Here is a 22,361-nt window from a genome sequence, read left to right on the forward strand (position 1 = left end):
ACTTGTCCAATTAGTTAAACCAAATTTAACACAATATAACAACAACACAAAATTAATGTAAAAACAATTAAGAACACAAGAGAATTGGTAACCCAGTTTGATGCAATTAGACTTACGTGTGGAGGGCTTCCAACCCAAAAAACGAAATCCACTCTTCAATAAAATTAGTACAACGTGTCTTAGATGAACAAGCCTGTTGCTCAATGCCCTTCTTCCAAATTACACCTTAATGTCTTTCTATTTAGGACACCTCCAAAATACAAGAACCCCTCTCACTTTCTCTCAATCACATAGTTGACTGATGTTAATCAAGTTTGCAGTCAAACCTTCTACCGGCAGCACATCCTCGAGGCAAGGGAAACCTAGATTGACCAGTTTGCCTATGCGCTTAATTTTTCCATTTTCTCCATCACAAAAGTAACACAAATATTGGAATAGGGTTTCAAATCTTCAAGATATGTTTTTTCTACACTCATGTGCCAGGAACATCCACTATCAAAATACCAATCTTCCTTTGAGGAAACTCTAAGAGATGTGTGAGCTATAAAACTTGTGGCAAATACTATAACTCCCTGTTTTCTTTAAATTATTTATTTAATTGATTGTGTGGTTTACTTATTTATTTAAATGATTTTTATGTGCTATGGATTGATAGCTGGTGAAATCTATATGCTTATGTGATGTTTGGGGTTGGTGAAATATAGTTTATTTATTTAATTAAATAAGTAGAATTAAGATAATAGTAAATAATAAGAATTATTATTAAATAAATAGAATTAAAGTCAAGAAGGGTATTTTCGTGAATAAGAGAATAAGTAAGGGCATTATGGGGATACCTAATTAAAGAGGATTAGGTTTCTAATAAAAATGGGTTTAGAGATTTTTGGGTTAGTATGTAAAAACATAATTTTGAGAGAAGGAGGCTTGGAGGACAAGGTTGAGAGAGGAAGAAACACCTATTGATAGAGCTTGAAATTGTTGATGGAAATCCAAGATAGGGGGGAGATTACTTTAAATATGACTTCAATTGCATGATTGGGTAGGGAGAAGTCATTAATCCCCATTATATTTCTCTCTATTTTTCTTCATTGTTGAATGTTTAATGAGATGAATGAAATTAGTATGATAACATGATGTAATTGGTGTAAATGTTGTGATTTTTGTGCACTATTTTAACATGAATTTCGTGTCCCTTTGTTTGTGAATATCAATTGAGTATGTGTTTATATGTGTGGTATGAGTATGATGAATAAATCCCCAAGTCATGATAATTTGTGAAATAAATGGTTAATGAATGATAAAACGATGTTATAAACATGTTGTGATGACAAGATATGATTTTACGTGCATTAGGGTGTCTAAATCATTGAAATTAGAATTTTGAATTGGCTCTCATGGTAAAAAAACCTAGTTTTTTGTTCTGCTTCAACATGACGATCGTCACGAGCATGACGACCTAGTTGTCATGCGTCCTGAGTTAGATCACGAACATCAGCATGGTGACGAGGAGGTCGTCAGGGCCTACAGGCGAGCTTTTGTTTTTCGATCGTTAGAGGGGCGACAAGTAAGTTGGATTGGGGCGCTGGATGGGTGACGATTTGGTCGTCGTGGCTTGCAAAGAGGCGTTTTGCACTATAGGTTCAATTTTCTATTCCGATTATGATGCATTGTTGTTGTGCAATTGATGTCGACAGTTGGTTTGTGTGTGTTATGTGAATTAAATTAAATTATATGAATGATTAAACTGAGCTAGTTAATGAGGTAATCATATTGTTGTGTGATAATTATGTGATGATCATAAAATTGCAATTGTGTTATGTAGTTCAGATGTGGGGACTATGTTGGTGTTGTTGTACAAGATTAAATTACAATTAGATGTGGAATTGTAAATTCATTGTTAAGTTGTGGTTGTTGCATAAATATATACATGCATCATTTATTGTTGTTGTTGTGAAAGAGGTGAATCAAAAGTTCAAATGAGGGGACTAATGACTTGTACGGAGCTCAGATGAGGGGGGTCGGGGTTCCGATGAGGGGCCTAGTGACTTGTACGGAGCTCAGATGAGGGGGATCGGGGTTTAGATGTTGTGATTCGATTTGTATAAAGTGCCATATATTGAGTTGGTACCATATGCATGAGTCGAGTCGTTGTCTACATTGCATTACATATAGGTTGTTCAAATGGATGTTTTGGTGTAGGTGTACTATGGAGTTGTTTTGGCTAACACATATGAGTTATGCTCATTGATATATTTAATGTGTGTGAAAGATGATATCTTTGTTTACGCTACCCATTGCATTTCTTTTGCACCATTATATATTTTGAGCGCATTTCCACCCCTTTGTTGTTTATGGTGTTTTGTGCTCTTTCTTAGAGAACAAATAAGCAAGTAACTGAGTAACTGCGTTAGAGTTGAAGGATGGCGTTGAGGCTATTCTTCATTTTTCCATTTTTATGCGTTGAGAAATTGTTGCTCTGATCTGTAACACTAGGCGAGCGAGCGTTATTGTTATTTTATTATGTGATATTATTGCGAGAGTTAGATGTTATAACTTCTGATGTTTTCGAGTTGTTTAGATGTTGAAGGGTTTTTGCCATAACTAAGTTTTATCTTTAAAAAGAGAGTTATTATGATACTTAATTGATGTTTGAGTTGTTTTATGTGATTAATTTCGCTGCGATGAGCTTATGTAAAGTCAAGCATGTGATGAAAGGAGTTCATGATATAAACTATTTATCTAAATTGTGTTACAGAGTAGGATTGTGATTGTGTTTGCGTGATTCCCTAGTGCATAGTTATTTACATTCGTATTATTTACGGGTCGTGGTTTTAGGGTGTTACAGGTACCTTGGGTTTCCACACTTTCTTTGCTTGAACCTTCTTACCTCTTTTTCTTTTGAGTTTTAATTGACTATAGAACTGAGGATATTCATACTTCCTATAACAATAGGATCTTATACATCCATATCTTCCACAATGATGACATCTCCAAGCAGAGGTCTTGTAACTTTCGTATTAAGGGGACACATGTTGAACAGGTTGTTGAGACATGTGGTCCACCATCAGAAACTCAATTTCTTCTTAGGAGTGACAAACTTCTTAGATGTGATTTTGATTTTCTTGTTCATGAAGTTGGTATCAAATCCTATTTCCTTCACATTCCTGGACATCTTACCAACTTCCAAGATTTCATCTAGAATATTTGAATTATTCTTCAACATACGCACAAAATTTATCATATGTTCAAGCTTAGAATTTAACAAAGTAACTTCCTCTTCCAGACCTATGATGGTTAAGACAAGCTTCTCTTTTTTACTTATGAAGTACACATAAGGTTTACTTCTGTTGCTCAATAATTATACATTCTTCCTCCCACTTGGCATATAAAATCTTATATGTTACATTTATCTCTTCTTCAGTCATGTCTTCATCACTAGATTCACCTTCATGCTTATATGTTTCTCTTTCTCTTTCATCTCAGAATCAGTCCAAGTGATTGACAAATCCTTTTTTCTATCTCTTTAGAAAAGTAGGACATTCATCTTTGATATGACCAAATCCTTCACATTCATGACATTTCGAGGACTGATGTTAGAAACCTTATCTTGAACAATTATCCTCCATCTTTTGTCTATCCTTCTCAAAGCTTTGTTGAGCTTTATTCTAATAAAAATTATAACATATGATAGACTTTCTTCAATATCCTTCTCATTTTGATCATCATTTCCTTGGGTGTTGGATACAAAGGGTACAACTTTGTTCATCTTCTCACATCTTCCATTTATGGCCACTTTAAAGTATTTAAGAGAGCTAATGAGTTCATCAAGCTTCAAGGTGCTTAAATCTTGAGCTTCTTCGATAGTTGTTACCTTCATGAAACACTTCTTAGGCAAAGATTTGAGAATTTGTTTTAACCAACTTCTCTTATGACATTTTCTCTCCCAATGCAAATGATTTGTTGGCTATATCACAAAGACGAATGTTAAAATCAGATATGGATTTATCTTCCATCATTCTCATATTTTTAAACTTAGTTGTGAAGAGCTGCAACATCGGCATACGCAATTTAAATGTGCCTTCATGAGCACTCTTGAGAATCTCCTAAGCCATTTTAGCTTCAGTACATGCGTTTATTAGTCTGCACATGTTCGTGTCAACACCATTGGACCATTTGTCGTTTCCAAGAGCTTCATCTTCTTCATATTTGGACCAATTAACTCCATGCTTTAAGCTTGGTTTACCATCTTGAGAAGTGATCACATATGGTTTTCTACCTTTAACCACAACCTTCCAAGTTTATTTGTCCATGGATTTAAGAAAGGAAACAATCTTAGTTTTGCAAAATTACAATTGGTGCCATCCAAAACAGATGGTCTATGAGTGACCCTCCATCCTCCGCATTGTCCATTTGAACATAAAATATCTTTCCTAGAGCTTACTCAAACAGAACATAGTCCCTGCTTTGATGCCATTTGAAATTTTGTTCACAGGGGACAAATCCTGGACCAGATATCTGAGACAACTTGTCCATCTTGTTAAACCAGATTTAACACAATATGACAGCAACACATAATCAATGTAAAAACAACAAAGAACACAAAAGAATTGGTAACCTAGTTTGGTGCAACTAGAGCTGTCAATATGGGCTACCCGGCCCATATGAGCCGGCCCATATGAGCCGGCCCATATGGGCTTCGGACTTTTTAGGGCTGGGCCCAAAAAACCCATTTTTAAATGGGCTCTAATTTTACTACCCAGGCCCGGCCCTGTCTGGGCTGCGGGCTACCCGGCCCTAAATGGGCTTCGGCCCTAAACGGGCCCATTTCTATAAAAAATTAAAATTTTCTCCTTATTTTTGTAAGTAACCATATAATTGCATGCAAGAATACATTTTATATATATATATATATATATATATATATATATATATATATATATATATATATATATATATATATATATATATATATATATATATTAAATTTTATATCCAAAATTATAATTTCTAAATAATCCATATAAATTAATAATTAAAATATAAAACAACACATTAACTTAATTTAAACTATCCAAAATACATCACAAATTATCTAATGTAGCACAAATAATTAAATAACTTGTTCCAACAAATTTTAAGTTATAAATATTCATGACAATTATAATTTTATGATAATTATAACAAGAAAATGTTATAAATTTTTATAATAATTATAATTAGGAAAGGATAAATTTTAATTATATTAAAAATATTTAATTTTTTCGGGCCGGTGGGCTACCCATGGCCCATACGGGCCGACCCATATTTTTTAGGGCTTTTTAGGCCGGATGTAAATGGGCTCGAAAAATGAGGCCCAGACCCTAAAATTTTTCGGGCCAAATGGGTCGGCCCATGGGCTTCGGCCCATTTTAACAGCTCTAGGTGCAACTACACCTGCGTCTATAGAGCTTCCAACTCAAGAAAGGAAATCCATTATTCCATAGAATTAGTACAAAACGTCCTTGATGAACAAGCCCCTTGTCCAATGCCCAACTTCTTAATTCTACCATACCGTCTTTCTATTTAGGACTCCCTCTAAATATGAGAACCCTTTCACTTTTTCTCAATCACTAACCCTAGTGGTCAACATCAATAATCATAATGATAAATGTTAAATTACAACTCAACTAAACAAACCAACAACTATGCCTTATGATATGAATGTAGGCGATAGTGTGGTATACAAGAAACATAACAAATAAGGACTCAAAACTAGAAACCCTAACACAAAGAGCTACAATCAAGCTCCTGATCTTCAAGGATGGAATGAGTCTCTTTAAATAGAAATTGCTATTTGGGCTTTTCTCCAATGGACATCTGAATTGCACTCCTTGAAGTTGTGGAGATTTGGTTAAGATTTGTTATTCCAAAACAACTTCACTAAAACATTTAATTTAATTTAAATTCAAATTTAAAACTCCATAATTTAAATTTGATCTGATTAAATTATCAAATAAATCTAACTAATCAGATTGCTAAAAGATAACAACAAATTTGATTGAAATACAGTAAGAAATTGTGCTTCAAACATCAACAACACGGGCTTGCTGCCAAGAGCCAGATGTTGCACACATGTTAGAACATCGTGTCCCACATGTGTTCCTTCTTCACCAAAATATCTCGTATACTCCATGTTGTTTTGTATGATGCAGTCAATTCAAAAGGAACAACACTAACCGTATAAATTCATCTTGTACCACCGTAAAGAAGATTGGAGCAACCGTTCAAAATTATCAGTTTTTCAACTGCATCCATTTTTTAGTTTCCACACACACACACACACACACACACACACACACACACACACACACACACACACACACACACACACACACACACACACACACACACACACACACACACACACACACACACACACACACACACACACACACACACACACACACACACACACACACACACACACACACACACACACACACACACACACACACACACACACACACACACACACACACACACACACACACACACACACACACACACACACACACACACACACACACACACACACACACACACACACACACACACACACACACACACACACACACACACACACACACACACACACACACACACACACACACACACACACACACACACACACACACACACACACACACACACACACACACACACACACACACACACACACACACACACACACACACACACACACACACACACACACACACACACACACACACACACACACACACACACACACACACACACACACACACACACACACATATGAGGAGGGATATTCTTACTCGAGGAGTAAGTTATCAAGACTTACTCCTCATCATAACCATTGATTTTTTTAATCTAATGGTTAAAATTAATAACAGAATATATATATATATATATATATATATATATATATATATATATATATATATATATATATATATATATATATATATATATATATATATTGAATAAAAACAGAATAAAGTATATAAAATAAAAATAGTATAAATATTCATATACACAATAGAATATTAATGTTAGAATTAAATGATCTATAGTATAAAAACAAATAATTTACTAAAAATATAAAGTAAGTATCGTTAATTTGTTGAATAAATCAATGATTTATAGTATAAATACACATAGACTAACAAATTAAAATATCAGTGAGATTATATGTTTGTTTGCATTGGCTTATTTGAGTTTACCCAATAGCATACATTTTGTGATATTATTTGTTTGAAAGAACTTATGGAAACAACTTATGACATTGTTCATAAGATTTTTTTCATCTTATTTTCATAATTTCTTCAAGATAACTAAGATTTATTTTTATATTTTAATTCAAAGTACAAAATACAATATAATAATAATAATAATATTATTCATATTTATTTAAATAGGTCGACCTCATAGGTTTAAAAGACTTTTTATATGGTCTTTGGCCTAGCCTTTTTAGCTAAATAGGCTTATCAAAAAGCCTAGACCTTTTCTATTTACATGAAAAACCTGACCTAACCTAAGTCTATGTAGGCTGGGCCATATGCCCCTGTTAGTTGGTCTGGCTTATTCCCATCCCTATCTCCATCCAAGAATATTTACTTTTATATCAATCTTTACAACATTTTGTTATCACTTTTCTTATATATTCTTCGTATATAGCAAACTACATGAAGGAAAGTACAGTGAAAAAAGTAGGCACGCAAGGTACGCGGAGTTTTTTTTTTCTTTCTTTATGAAAAAGAAGATCCATTGCTATCAATGATCAAAGATAAACTTCTCATGTCTTAAAAATATTGGTCAAACTAGAAAACATCTAATTAAAGTATTTTCATAATTTGCCAAAGAGTGAAATAAAATACAAAGGAGAGACAATTTTGTTTAATTATTTGGTATCTCAACACATCTACTTGAATTAAAAAAAAAAAAGACAATTTTTAATTTCTTCTAAATTGTCAAACATGTTTTGGTTAATTTTTAGATTCAACGATCACTAGCTTAATCATAGTATAAATTTTATTTTCTATAGTATATATAAAATTCAAATCAAGCTTAAACAGTGTTAAATATCATTTTGTTGTCTTAATAACCGAAAGTATAGCTCTACCTAAATCCAAATAAATAACGTTTTTCTTTCATAGCTTATCACTTCAAAAGTAAGGAATGTACCAAGTAGGACTTTGGTACATGGAATGGCAAAGTGTGCTTAGAACAAACTTGGACTATAGAAAAATTATCGAATATTCAACAGATTCTATGATTTTATTCCAAGAATCAAAATCTCAAGCAATTGTTAAACATCGTGGCGGTACATGATCCAGGCAAGGGGAAGTACCTTTAAGAAAACTCCAATCTTTTTATAGATTATGAAGTGGAACCCACAAAGAACAATATGAGTCATATTAACTTGATATAGTTAGTTTTATATTGTGACAATGGTCAATTATTCTTTTTATCTACAGGTTCATGTATGACCTTGATTTGATTTGTGAAAATGAAGGATTGGTTGAAAAATAGTTACAAGTGTAAGTAGTAAGTAGTATAGAGAAATTTCATATAGGTTAGGAACGTGGAGACTTGAATTTTTATAAGTGGAAGAACGCACTCACCTATTACTTTAAGGTTTTAGGGGAATATATGGTGTGTCTCTCACAAATATGCGTTGCTTCTAAAGGTAGTTTCCAAGTGTAAAAATGTTCCTCGTTTGACCCCCCGAATTGCGCCAGGGTTGTAGCAACATTACATGACGCATTCGGGAGTGATTAAGTGTGTAGTAGTTAATAATAGGTGATGTTATAACAAAATTTAAGGATTTTGTTCTTAATCTTGACCAAATTATTGAAGGAGTCAAGACGATTGTGTAAAGTCTCATAACATCTCGAATCACTCGAACTAGACGATTGTGATTAAGTGTGGAGTAATTAATAATAGGTGATGTTATAACAAAATTTAAGGATTTTGTTCTTAACATTGCATGATCTTGAGCAAATTATTGAAGGAGTCGAGATGATTGTGTGTAGTCTTATAACATCTCGAATCACCCGAACTAGACAATTTTACAATGTTTGTACATGGTAGATGTTACAGTGACGAGAGGCATAGCAAAAAACACACAAAAAACATAAAGAATGAAGAAACTATTAGGTCATCAATTCGGGGGGGTTCACCATGAGGGAGCATTTTTCATTGGGGTATTTCTTTATAAGCAATACACCTTGTGAGAGATACACCACATATTCACCAAAAACCTTAAGGTGATAGGTGTGTGAGTTCTCTCACTTATAAAGTGCTCAATCTCCACTTTTATAATCAATGTGAGACTTTCTCACACTTGTTTCTCAACACTTCCAACTCACACTTGTTTTTCTCAACAGAAACAAGTCTGTAAAATCGCCCCACGACCAGATGGGATCATAGCACGATGCATGCAAGAACCTAAAGAAGAATAAGCGTGTGAAAATCTTCTCACAATTGGTTGAGATTATGGTGGGATTTAGTATCCAATTGTGTGATGCCAAGTGAATTAAATGAAATATCGTTGCGCAATGTGTTGGTAAATATTGTTGATTCATCGTGATATTAGGGAAGAAACTTTAGTAAATTAATAATTAAATAGAGAGAAATAAAATATTTGAAAATACTTTAATTTTAAGATCATAAATTTCTCAAAATTAATTTAAAATTCACTTCTTCTAAATATAGCTGTACATAACACCCCTCCCCCTTCTATAACCTTAGTAACTTTAATCATTGTTGCGCTGAAATTAGAATAACCCATGTGTATACAAACTAATAAATATTACAATTTGAAGATGATTTGGTACACTTGTCAAAAAGTCTATTCAATTTTTGACGTCTCTGCCGGAGTTTATTTGATTAATTTCAACAAGGAAGTTAAAAAAAAATGAATTAACTTTTAATTTTGTTTAACGGTTAAATCCAAAATACCAGAAAAGGGATTTATTCATGTTGCTTTCTTTTTATTTGTGAAATGCTACTGAAATATTTTTATATCAGTGTAGGCGTGGTAAACAATATAGCATATTAATATTTGATTGAAGAATTGAGAAAACCGCAAAAGCTAATTGGAAAGTACCTCAGATGGAAAGACCATAAGTAAAAGAAAAATGAGCAACCATGGAAGAGACTAATTAAGACAATGAATCCATGCATTAGGATAGATCGATGAATCAATCGCTGCCACCCATGTGTATCTTAGGAGATTTTGGTAGAATGATCAATCGATGAAAGATCACTCGCGGATTCCAGTCATCGAGTTGAGATGCCTTCGATGTCAAAAATTAAGTTCTTGCATATCTAAAAGATACATGATATAACGAGGGATTAGTTTAGGATCCATATGAACTTTTGATAAGGTTTTATGAGACATGTTCATTATGTTATCCAACTGAAGTAATTAAAGATAACAAAAGTTAAGATTGTTCACTTTCACCTTAACTGAACGAGTGAAAGAATGGTCGAGTTCCTTGACAAGTGGTACCATCTGTAGTTCGGATAAGCTAGAAGAAAAGCTCTTGGAGAGGTTCTATCCGATTAGGAAGATCGTAGATAAGACGAAGAACATTAAAAATTTCAAACAAGGTGATGTTCAATCTCTTTATGACTCATATGAGAGGTTTAAGTTAATGTTGAAGAGATGTCCATTACATGATTTAGATGACATGGTACAAGTACAATACTTTACACATGGTTTTAAAACTCACACATGTATGCTCTTTGATGCCTTAGCTAGAGGCAGTGTGAGGAACAAATTATAAACACAAGTGAAAAAACTCATAGAGAATATGACCCAGAATGAATATTGTCACTACAACAAATTTTACATATACCTATAGAGGTCTTTAGTAACAATATTTAAAATTGTAAGTATAAATATTTTATACTTACAGGCGAGTACAATGTACAGTGGGTGTAGGAATTATACTCTTTAGAGGTTGAATATGTGGTTTTGGTACAACACGCAATGCAATTTATGGAATAAATAGTAATTAATTATTATTAATTATTACTATTCTACTAAAAAATTCCTTCTCGCGGGTCAGTTTCTAAAACCCTAATATCACACTCAATTGAAAGATCCAAAAACACATTCAACCCCTAACTATCACTGTTTTTCAATCCCTTTTATCCATTCACGGCCAATCATTGCTACATCCTTTCAAATACTCCCCTCCCGGAGCCTATTATATCTTTGTTCAACCGCTAGCAACCTTTAGCATTGACCCTCCTTTGTATGTGGCCAACATCAAGCCTTGAGAAACTATTCTACCTGAGAGCCCCCTATTTCATCACCAACCTCGATCTGTAACCTAAATCCTAATTTGTGACAAACCTATCGGTATGCGGCTCACCACCATTGTAGTTGGATTTTTTACTTCCATAGAACGAGCCCTCCAACACCACTGTCGCAATATTTTGTATATTCGTAGCCTTCACTTTCTATGAATTTTAAGTTAGTAAGGGTTTTTAATTTGAGCTAGAAATATTTTAACTCACCGTGTTCATCTACAATACTTCATTGGGTTAAATGGAAAGTGATAGTTGTTCTTTTGTGATGGAAAATTGTTGATTTCCTTGCTAAGAAAGATGAACACAGTGAGCCAAAAGAAGCCAAATATAAGAGTAACTTTTAAAAATGTAATCCGTTCTTCCACACTTACAATCACGGATGGAAAAATCATCCTAATTTTAAGTGGAACATCAATTAAAATCAAACATCAAATCAAAAAGCATCTAAAAAAAATCAACAAACTTATAACCAACCACCAAAGAAACATTCTTCTCTATAATAAACTCTAACTCAATTCATGAAGATGATTGATAGAAAGAAATTTTAAAGCAATCGAGAATAATTTAAATGAAACCTTACTTAAAAATTTAAATTTACATGACTAAATACACCCCATTAACCCTTAAGCGAAAGTAACTACCTAAATAAATTTAGGTTAAATTACTCCTAAGGTCCTTTATGTTATTTAATTGTAACAGTTTGGTCCTTCAGGTTTTTTTTGTAACAACTTGGTCCTTTTGGGTGATATTTGCCTCCTTTTTCTCTCATTTTAATCATTTAGAAATGTTTATTGTTGTGTTTTTGGAAGCACTTCATCATTTTTACATCCTTCAAAATAATTGCATCCACAATTAGAACATTTTTTCGGTTAAAAAAGGATAATGGTGCACACATTTGATAACATAAAGGACTTAATTTTAGGGAAAATAACATGAAGGACTAAACTGTTACAATTAAATAACTTATAGGATCTTGAGAGTAATTTAACCATAAATTTATGATGTCAAAGTATTAATTTTTAAAGCTTACATGAGAAGTAAGGAATGTACCAAGTATGAGTTTGGCACAGGGAATAGCAAACTTGGACTATAGAAAAGCTTTCAAATATTATGTAGGTCCAATTTATAAAATTTTATTCCAAGAATCTAAATCTCATGCAATATTTGTTCAACATCTAGGTGGTACATGATCGTAGTGGACTGAGGCACGGGGAAGTACCCTAAAAACTATCCAATAACTACCATAGATTCTGCAATTAAACTCACAAAAAAATTGCTTCATATGTGGCAAATAGTCAATATTCTTATCATCTATAAGGTATACATATCCTAAGACATTTGCTCATCACTTTTCCAACGAGATTTATATGGAACATCATTAAATAAAACCAAAATTTAATTTGAGACCAAATTTCATCTGTAAAAAAATTGATCAAACGGTTATATTAAATAATATATATATATATATATATATATATGAGGAGGGATCAAATTACACCCGAATAGTTACACCACGAGTTACACTCGTTCAATAACTACATCTCGAATTAATATTTTTTAATTTTAACCGTTGGATTGAAACATAATATCATATAGATCATACCTATAAAGTTTGAGCTTAATCTATAATGATTTACTATGTCATTGAATCACATCAAAATTAACGTTATATGAAAGCTCATTTTGACGTTAATCTTTGGATATCTTGATGATATAGTAAATCATTATAGATTAAGCTCAAACTTTATAGGTATGATCTATATGCTATTATGTTTCAATCGAACGGTTGAATTTAAAAAATATTTATTCGAGATGTGGTTATTGAACGAGTGTAACTCGTGGTGTAACTCTTCGGGTGTAATTTGATCCCTCCTCTATATATATATATATATATATATATATATATATATATATATATATATATATATATATATATATATATATATTCTATTTTTTCTTTAAAAAATAGGTTATTTATTTAGTACTATTAACGGTTTAGATTTGATGTCAAATTAAACTTTGACACCTTGGTGTCATTTGATCTTATTCATATATAAGAATAGAATCAAATAACACCAAAGTGTCAAAGTTTAGTTTGACATTAAATCTTAACCGTTAAAAGAAATGATCAAACGGTGATACTAAATGAAATAAAATAATAATTAAAAAATATATAGCTTATTTTTCTCCAAAAAATAGGCTATTTATATAACCGTTTAATCGAGTACTATTAACGGTTGAGATTTGATGTCAAATTAAATTTTGACACCTTGGTGTTATTTGATCATATATATATATATATATATATATATATATATATATATATATATATATATATATATATATATATATATATATATATATATATATATATATATATATATATATATATATATATAGGGCATATCATATGAGAATGACATATTTATATGAGAATGTGAGAATGAATCTGAACTATTGGATTTTAAAATAAATGGTGGAGATTATGAGTGAATCTTTTTTTTCTCTCTCCAGTATCTTGAAATAAATGAAGTAGGAGAGAGAAAAAAAAATTCACTCATAATCTCCACCATTTATTTTAAAATCCAATGGTTTGGATTCATTCTCATATTCTCATATAAATATGTCATTCTCATATGATATGCCATATATATATATATATATATATATATATATATATATATATATATATATATATATATATATATATATATATATATATATATATATATATATATGAACAACATATGCATGCAAAGCAAAGGTCAAGGAATCATAAATGTGCCAGTGGTAACCCAATAAAAGTTCCTTTCACTTCCATATCAGATAAGAATAATGTTTAACCTAAAGATTCTCTCATTCAATTAAGATTCCTTGTTTATTTTCATAAAAATATATATATACATGAGTCAATTCTATGATATCTCAAATTCAAACTAGAATCTTCATGAGATTGAGCTTCACCACTTGTTTCACACAAGATCATGAAAAGATAATACCTTTATACTTTTTTCATTCTCCAACCTCTATAAAAAGGTCTAAACCCTCACCCTATTATGCCATCACAAACAAAATATTTCACTTCAAATTTCCATATTTTTCATCATGACTAGTACTACCATTTCATTCAACCACAACAACCAAAAACCAAACAACATTCATCACCAAAAAGGACTCATCATTGAAGAAATTGAAGGACTCATAAAAGTCCACAAAGATGGATATGTAGAAAGACCTCAAATTATCCCCAACGTCTCATGCAATTTTCCATCACAAAATGGTGTCATTTCAAGAGACATTACAATCAACAAAGAAACTAATTTATGGACACGTGTCTATCTCCCAACATCAACCTCTCATAATAACAAAATGCTTCCTTTGCTTGTTTATTTCCATGGTGGTGGATTTTGTGTTGGCTCTACTTCATGGATTTGTTACCATGAATTCTTAAACAACCTCGCTTCAAAAGCGAATTGCGTTGTTGTCTCGGTTAATTATCGTTTAGCCCCCGAAAATCGTCTTCCTTCTGCTTATGACGACGCTTTCAATGCTCTCATGTGGATCAAACATGAAGCGTTGTATAATAAAAACCAAAGTTGGTGGTTGAAACATTGCAACATTTCTTCTCTTTTTCTATGTGGTGATAGTGCCGGAGCTAATATAGCTTACAATGTTGTTGCTACGCGCTTAGCATCAAATTCAAACTCAAATGCGTCGCATTTGAATTTGAATCCGTTATTTTTAAAAGGTATTATATTGATCCAACCTTTTTTTGGAGGAGAAGAAAGGACGAATTCTGAGAAAAATCTTCGTCAACTACAAAATTCGGCGCTTAGTTTATCCGTTTCAGATACTTATTGGCGATTATCGCTACCTATTGGAATTTCTGTTTCGCGCGATCATCCATATTGTAATCCTCTTGCACCAAGTGGAATATCTAAGATGAGAGATTTGAGGGTTCCTTCTATTATGATATGTGTTTCGGAATTGGATATACTTCGAGATAGAAACTTGGAGTTTTCGAATTGTTTGGTTAAAGCTGGGAAAAGAGTTGAGACTTATGTTTATAAAGATGTTGGACATGCTTTTCAAGTGTTGCATAATTATCAACTTTCTCATGTTAGGACTCAAGAAATGGTGTCTCATATCAAGAACTTCTTGAATCAATAATTTCTTGTTATATGCACACATGTTTCTAAAAAAAAAAGTAGATGCTTGAAGCTTTTCTACATGTAACTTATGTGGAAAAGAATTCATAAAATAAATAGGGTCCTTGTTTCTGAATATTTTTATTCTTTAGAAATATTGCCTTTAACGAATAAGTGGCCAGTTCCAAATTCGGTTATTTCAAAGAGGAATGTGACAGTCAAAGCAATCTTTAAAAGGAAAGATGCTTTACAATAAGATGTAATGGTGGCATACTCACATAGGACCATTATGGGAGCACTTAATACATTATTGGCAATATGGAGTAAGACTTCAATCATGCTATACATTATTGGCTACATGGAGTTAGACTTCAATTATAGGGGGCAATTATAGTAAAGCACTTTTGAAATTATTGTCTAACATACACTTCTTTGCTTACACTTCTTTGCTTTTTTTTTTTTTTTTTTTATAACCAGTAATAAACTCGTGCATACGCACGGGTTTTGTTCTGTTACACGCATTTGGATACATTATTTATTTTAAATAAAATATTAAAAAAGAAAAATAATATTTAGATAAATAATTGATTATGTCGTATATAAAAATATTTAGATCAATAATAAATCTTTTCCCGTATACTATTTTTGGATCAAAAATATCATTTATCGTATATAAAATATTTAGATCAATAATAATTTTTTTTTCGGTATACAGACTTCATTTTTGTATAGGTATCATTTACAAAAATATTTGGGTCAATATTTAATTTTTCGTATATAAACAAATTTAGATCAATAATAAGGGGAAGCACTTTTGAAATTATTGTCTAACGTACACTTCTTTGCTTCTTTGATAATCACACTATTTAACTAAAACAAAACAAAAAACAAAAAACTTTTCACGTTTGAAAAAAAAATGATGTCATGATAAACATGGTTTTAAGCTAGTGAAGTGAAACTTAATTCATCTCAAATCTACTCTCTTTTTTCAAAGTATAAATGTCAGTTCACACAGAAAATAATGTACATTATCTGATCTCCAATTTTCATTATACTCGTTTTAAATCTTGAAATATCTTGCACGTTAGAGTCCCAACCTTGCAGATCCACCCCGCACTGCCGCACTGGAAATTAGCTCAACCTGCTTGAGATTCCACGTCAACCGATTAGATCTAATTTTGGTTCCTAAATGTAATAGTGACGCCGTCTGTGGGAATCGCCTTCTATTTCCTGCGAAATTCCATTATCATATCCATCTCGATCTGAAATCAAACCTTTACCAAAAACTAAGGGAATGAAGAGGGTAAATTCGGTAGTCGTGTCCAAGATACTTAGTCCATCTCTTGAATTAATCATTCACCAGTTGGCACTGATCGACGAGTTATGCAGTGTCGTGTCATTCAATACATGCCCTTTGTAACACCCCAAATCTACCCCGCAATCAAAAGGAATATCAGAGTACAAAATTTCAAGCGAATAGAACATAACGATTCGGAGCTTCACATTTTAAACAACAAATTCACATACGTGTAACATGCTCAATTACTTAGATACATAACACACATGTAGGAGAACAATATCGAAATCATTAATCGTTGTCAGCCAATCAAGTACTTGCATCGCAGCGGAAAATCATATGTCAACAACAATACAACTCATAATATCACGGCCAAACACGGCACAATACATCTAAAAAGTCTCAGCATAACATAAGGACAAAGTTTAACAAGGACAAACACAAGAAGCCAAAACATAAACAAGTAATCCAACGTTCCCCGAGTGCTACGTATCAGAGCATCGACACACACCGACTCGAACTATAGGTACACGACTACTCCGCGTCATTACCTGCACATTATCAACGGAGGGTAACATTCAAACAGAAGGGGTGAGATATCATTCATTATAAAGAAGTGTATGATAATATTCAAAGCGGAGAAATAATCATACATCGGTCACCACTTCTCAACATATATCACTTACTACTATTCACATCATTCAACATCTTACCGACAACAATAATATCAATCTCAATTAAGGCATACCTAGTCGATTATCACATATGCTCAACGAAACAACCATCAAATCGACACAAGATAACATTCATGTTATGCACACATAAATATTCAAATACGACTCATCATACGACTTTACTTATGCAACTCGAACAATGCAAATGCATGTGGTACTATTGGAGTAAAACTCTCGTCTCAAACAATTGCCATTGGGCCGTCTCAAACATCCGCCGCAAGGTCCGTCTCAAACATTTGCCACTAGGGTCGTCTCAAACAATGCAATGAATGTGACTCAATGATGCACATTCACAATCACACTTAACGACATAATCAACTCGAACAACATAATTTACGTAAACGACATGATCAATTCCGGATATCCAATGTCAACAAAATCCAATTCAAGAAAGATTCCAAGGGTTTTCAAAGTTATACTAAGCATATTCAATAGAAAGACATCAATTAGGGCTTCACGTAGATCCAAATGGCACTTAAAAAGGAGTTACGGTTCAAAAGTTACATCATCTCAAAGTTTAGAAAAGGTTCTGCAAAACAGGGTTCGCGGCGCCAACAAAGTTCGCGGCGCGAACTGAACGAATCCAATTTTCCTGAGTTTCTGCCAAGCAGTTCGCGGTGCGAACTGGCGATTTTCAGAAAATCCCAAACACAGAAAACAGCATACGAATCTCATCCCAAATCCCCTAAACTCAACCCAATCAAGTTGGAAAACACCAACCATCACGAACAACAATAGAATACATGTTATAAACACAAATATAACACATATTATGGATCTTCTAACATCATAACATCATCAAACATCAATTAAAACACATTTCAAATCATAAATTCATACATTGGTTCATAAACCCTAACATCTCTACACACAACTTCCATGGATACAAACATACAATCAAATCCCACCCAAAACATCATCATACATCCCTTTAGCATGAAAGAATCCCACCCTTACCTTAGGTTTGGATTGAAGACAACTCTAGCTTCAATATTGAGATTCCCCTCTTTCTCTTCACTCTACTCTTCTCTTCTTTCACAACTTTGTCAAAATGAGCTTCTAAGTCTAAAACCCCTAAAACCCTTGTTTTGTTTAACTTACTATCTTTCTCATTACTAATGGGACTTAAATCACACCCTACACTTACTAATGCTACCTTAAGCCCAATAACTCTCCTAACTTATTAACTTATATTATTTACGATAAAACCCCACAAATAGCGCCAATATCGCACAAGCACTCAATTAACACATAATTTAGTAAAACAAAACACATATCATAGCACGACATGATTGAATAAAACACGTAAACTAAAAACGGGCGTTACACCCTTCCACATATTACTTTCTACATGATAGACACTAATGTTCAGCAAAGTAGAGATCAATTAGAGCTATGGTTTTTAGATTGCAAAAAAATCAACGAAATTCCAAACCCCGAAATCCCTATAATTCTCGCAATCACCAACAGTAAACGAAACCTAACTAGATTCGTCGTGAATGAAGAAAGATCTTGCAACATCTTTTACATAGACACGTTGGAATTGTTAGACATCGAGCAAACAGATCTTAATCCATATCGCGAGGGAGATCTGTTAGCTTTTAAGTATTCGATAACTCACCACAGGAAGTGATATATCTGATAATGATGATTGGAGAATGAGTGTACGGGAGAAGAGTAATTCTCAACTTCCTTGTAATCTCGTGTAAGAGTGCCTTGAGAGGATCCTGGGAAAAAGGAAGGTTGGTCAATGCTAACGCCGACCTTAATGAGTGTCGTACCCCAATTTTAACCCTCTCATTTTATTCATTTCATTAAGTTTGGGTAGTTTCAATTTTCTTTAGCATAGCTCATAGCATTCACAATCATCTGACAAAACCATCTGGATCTTGGCCTTAGGATTATTTTCATTGGTTTTCAAACATGCATTGGAGTTCATTCATCCATTATAGAAATTATAGGTTTTGTTTCTTGCATTATAGGTTATTTTTTAGAAAATCAAAGTCCATTTGTAAATCCATTTATATCCACTTTCAATCCATTTTTCCATTTTAAACCAAAACCAATTATCTATTAATTTATCCACATCCAAATATCTTTTTCAATATCCAAAACTTTTCCAATGTCTATTCATTTAGGTTTTTGGATCCTTTTCTTTTATTATCCATTTTTTTCTTTCCATATCCAAATACCTCTTTCATTATTCATTCAAAACCATATTAAATCTATTTTTCATTCCATTTTTGTCCATTTTTTTCTTAACTCATTTTTTATTTTATTTTAAAACCATAGTTTTTATCATTAAAATCATTTTTAAGTCATCATTTTTATTATTATTATTTAGTTTCTCTTTTACACGTTTTGGTCTTATAATGAGAAAAGAGCAGTTTCAATAAAAAACAAATAATTTATTTTTATCTGTGCATCCATAATACATGTATATATTACATAACCATATAATACTATTCACTTTTCAATATAATACAATTTGTGTTTGTTGCAATTATTTGCTGTTTTCTATGTGATTCTTGTTCATATATTGGCGCGTCCATGGATTCATCATGTTGGATTGAATTTGAATGTTAGGGTTCAAAGTGAGGCGGTACGTTTTACGAATTTGGGGTGGTTGTTTGATGAAACTGAATGAGGTTTCTTGTTTAGGGCTTAATATTGGTGAAGATTTGTATATAAGGCTTCATGTTTGATTGAATATTTGTTCTTGGCTGCCATGGTGTTTTGTTGGTTTCTGCAGTAAGAGAGAACAAGAGCAAACAAGGAAGATGAATGGGAGTTAGAGTATGCAATTGAAACTTGGTTTAAGTTATTTTGTTGTTCAAGCATGTTGGATCTGAATCTGCCTCGACCCAGACCGGTCCATATTGGATTTGTTTTTGTTAGTTTTTTAGCTTGGGCCTGCATAGGCACTTACTCTTTACCACTTTAACTTTACTAAAATTATTTCTTTTGTTACCTAAACTCCCTTTTTTTCATATTATCTTATTATTTTAATTAAATAATAATTTACTAAATCCCAAATAATTAATTTCGGACAACTAATTCACTACTTATGGAATAGAGTAAAGGCGTTGGACAACTAATTCATTTCGGATTTTTGGGATTAAGCCTGATATGAATCAATTAAGAATTGCATGAGGTGGTAACCCTAATACTCTATTTCACAATTTTTTGAAATTGGCTTGGTATTATGAAATAGACCTATGGTGTCTTAGCTTAAAGAGATGAACTCGTTGGTTTTCATAGGTTGAAAGGCCAAAACGTATTTCAAGAGGTCGAGAAAATGTTTGCCAATCAATTCATTTGTGGCTATGAAACATCCACTTATATCATCCTAAGGCATCCTCTTTCATATAGAAAGCAACCATGAGGAGATAAATTTTTAAAGGAATGTTATAAAACGCAAAAAAATGTTTTGCTTAAAAAAGCCACTCTAAAGCATCAATCCCAAGGGTGTTGTTATTCTGCAGAAAAGAGGAGAATAATTGATTTTGTTGAGTGTATTGTGGTTGAAATGGGGTGATTAAAACATTTGTAATAGTCGAGTGAACAGAGTCTAAAGTAAGTTGGGGTTGGGGAAAAGAGAGTGTAGATGGTGGTGGTGGAGTGCATAGTTGAATAGTGGGCATTATTCTGCTTGTGTGGGTGAGAGAAATTGGTAGGCGTATATGCATAAGTGGGAAAAATGTTGATTACAACATTTTCACAGTTAGTGGGGTTCAAGGGTGAGGAAGGTATACATGCAGAAACTTAGTTCCATGAGGAGGAAGGTGGCATGACAATACATGTAATGCCATATTTCTCGTATTTCTATTTTAATCTAGTTACGTTGCTTTTTATTAATTAATTGGGTGATTTAATTATTTATTTTAGTAATATTTTGTATTATGTGATTTTATGTGATTTATTGGGATTTAGTATAATTTGATTTAATTTATTTAATAGAATAATAATTAAATAAAAGAAAAATGAGGAAATAGAGATAGTAGAGCTGAATTAAGAATTATTGCAAAATAAGGGAAATGGTGAAAGTAGAAGTAAGTGGAGAAGTAAGAGTGTAAGCAAGGGAATTAATAATATTAAGGATAAATAAATAGGAATAGAGAGAAGAGTCATTCTACTAATAAGTAGAAACTTTTGGAGTTTGGAGAAAAATAGGCTAGTGAGGCAATAGGAAGAACGGGGCTTGGGAAAGAAACTACCATAGCTAGAGATTAAATATTTGCTAGAAATTCAGGTAAGATGGAGATTAATCTATTATGGGTGTATATTGATTAAAGGGCAGAGAGGAGTCTTCACCCTCTTGTAGGTTGATTTTCCATTGTTTTGTTGTTCATGAATTTCTTGTGTGTCTATGAAAAATTCATGATATATATTATGTTGATATATGGATTTCATGCTCTAAAATTATGCTGAATTTGTACATGATATGTGTTTAGAATTCTGAGAGATTATATAAGGGTGTAATGAGAAATTGCTTAACTTTTCTCATTACGGTTGTCAAACCTCGAAAGCTCGTCACTCTTTCTTTCTCTCTGGTCTGTGCTTCATTTCCCTTTGGAATTTCAATTTACAGATTCTTCTCTCAGAAACAGCAGCGCCGTCTCGCATGAAGAACGCTCTTCCAGCAAACAGGTATAACCTATTAAGTTAATAACAAGTACACTTTTGCTACTATTTAATAAAAAGCCAAATAATTTATAGTTTTGTCTTATTTTTAATACAAATTCCTTTCAACTTAGGACAATACATTCATCAGAAAGAACTTTTTTTCTTATTATCTTCATTCCAAGAAATTTTCATTTTTTCTTGTTCTATATT

At 32.6% G+C, this 22,361-nt stretch overlaps 1 protein-coding gene across 1 annotated transcript; it reads left to right on the top strand.

Moving 5' to 3' along the window:
• The first annotated feature begins 14,427 nt into the window (after nucleotides 1–14,427).
• LOC131611112 (probable carboxylesterase 17) lies at nucleotides 14,428–15,516 on the top strand. Its single transcript, XM_058883229.1, has one exon. The coding sequence runs from the start codon at nucleotides 14,452–14,454 to the stop codon at nucleotides 15,514–15,516; it is 1,065 nt and encodes a 354-aa protein (XP_058739212.1). The 5' UTR covers nucleotides 14,428–14,451.
• The last annotated feature ends 6,845 nt before the right edge of the window (nucleotides 15,517–22,361 follow it).

The sequence above is a fragment of the Vicia villosa genome, linkage group LG6, assembly GCF_029867415.1.
Source record: "Vicia villosa cultivar HV-30 ecotype Madison, WI linkage group LG6, Vvil1.0, whole genome shotgun sequence".
NCBI classification, from domain to species: Eukaryota; Viridiplantae; Streptophyta; class Magnoliopsida; order Fabales; family Fabaceae; genus Vicia; species Vicia villosa.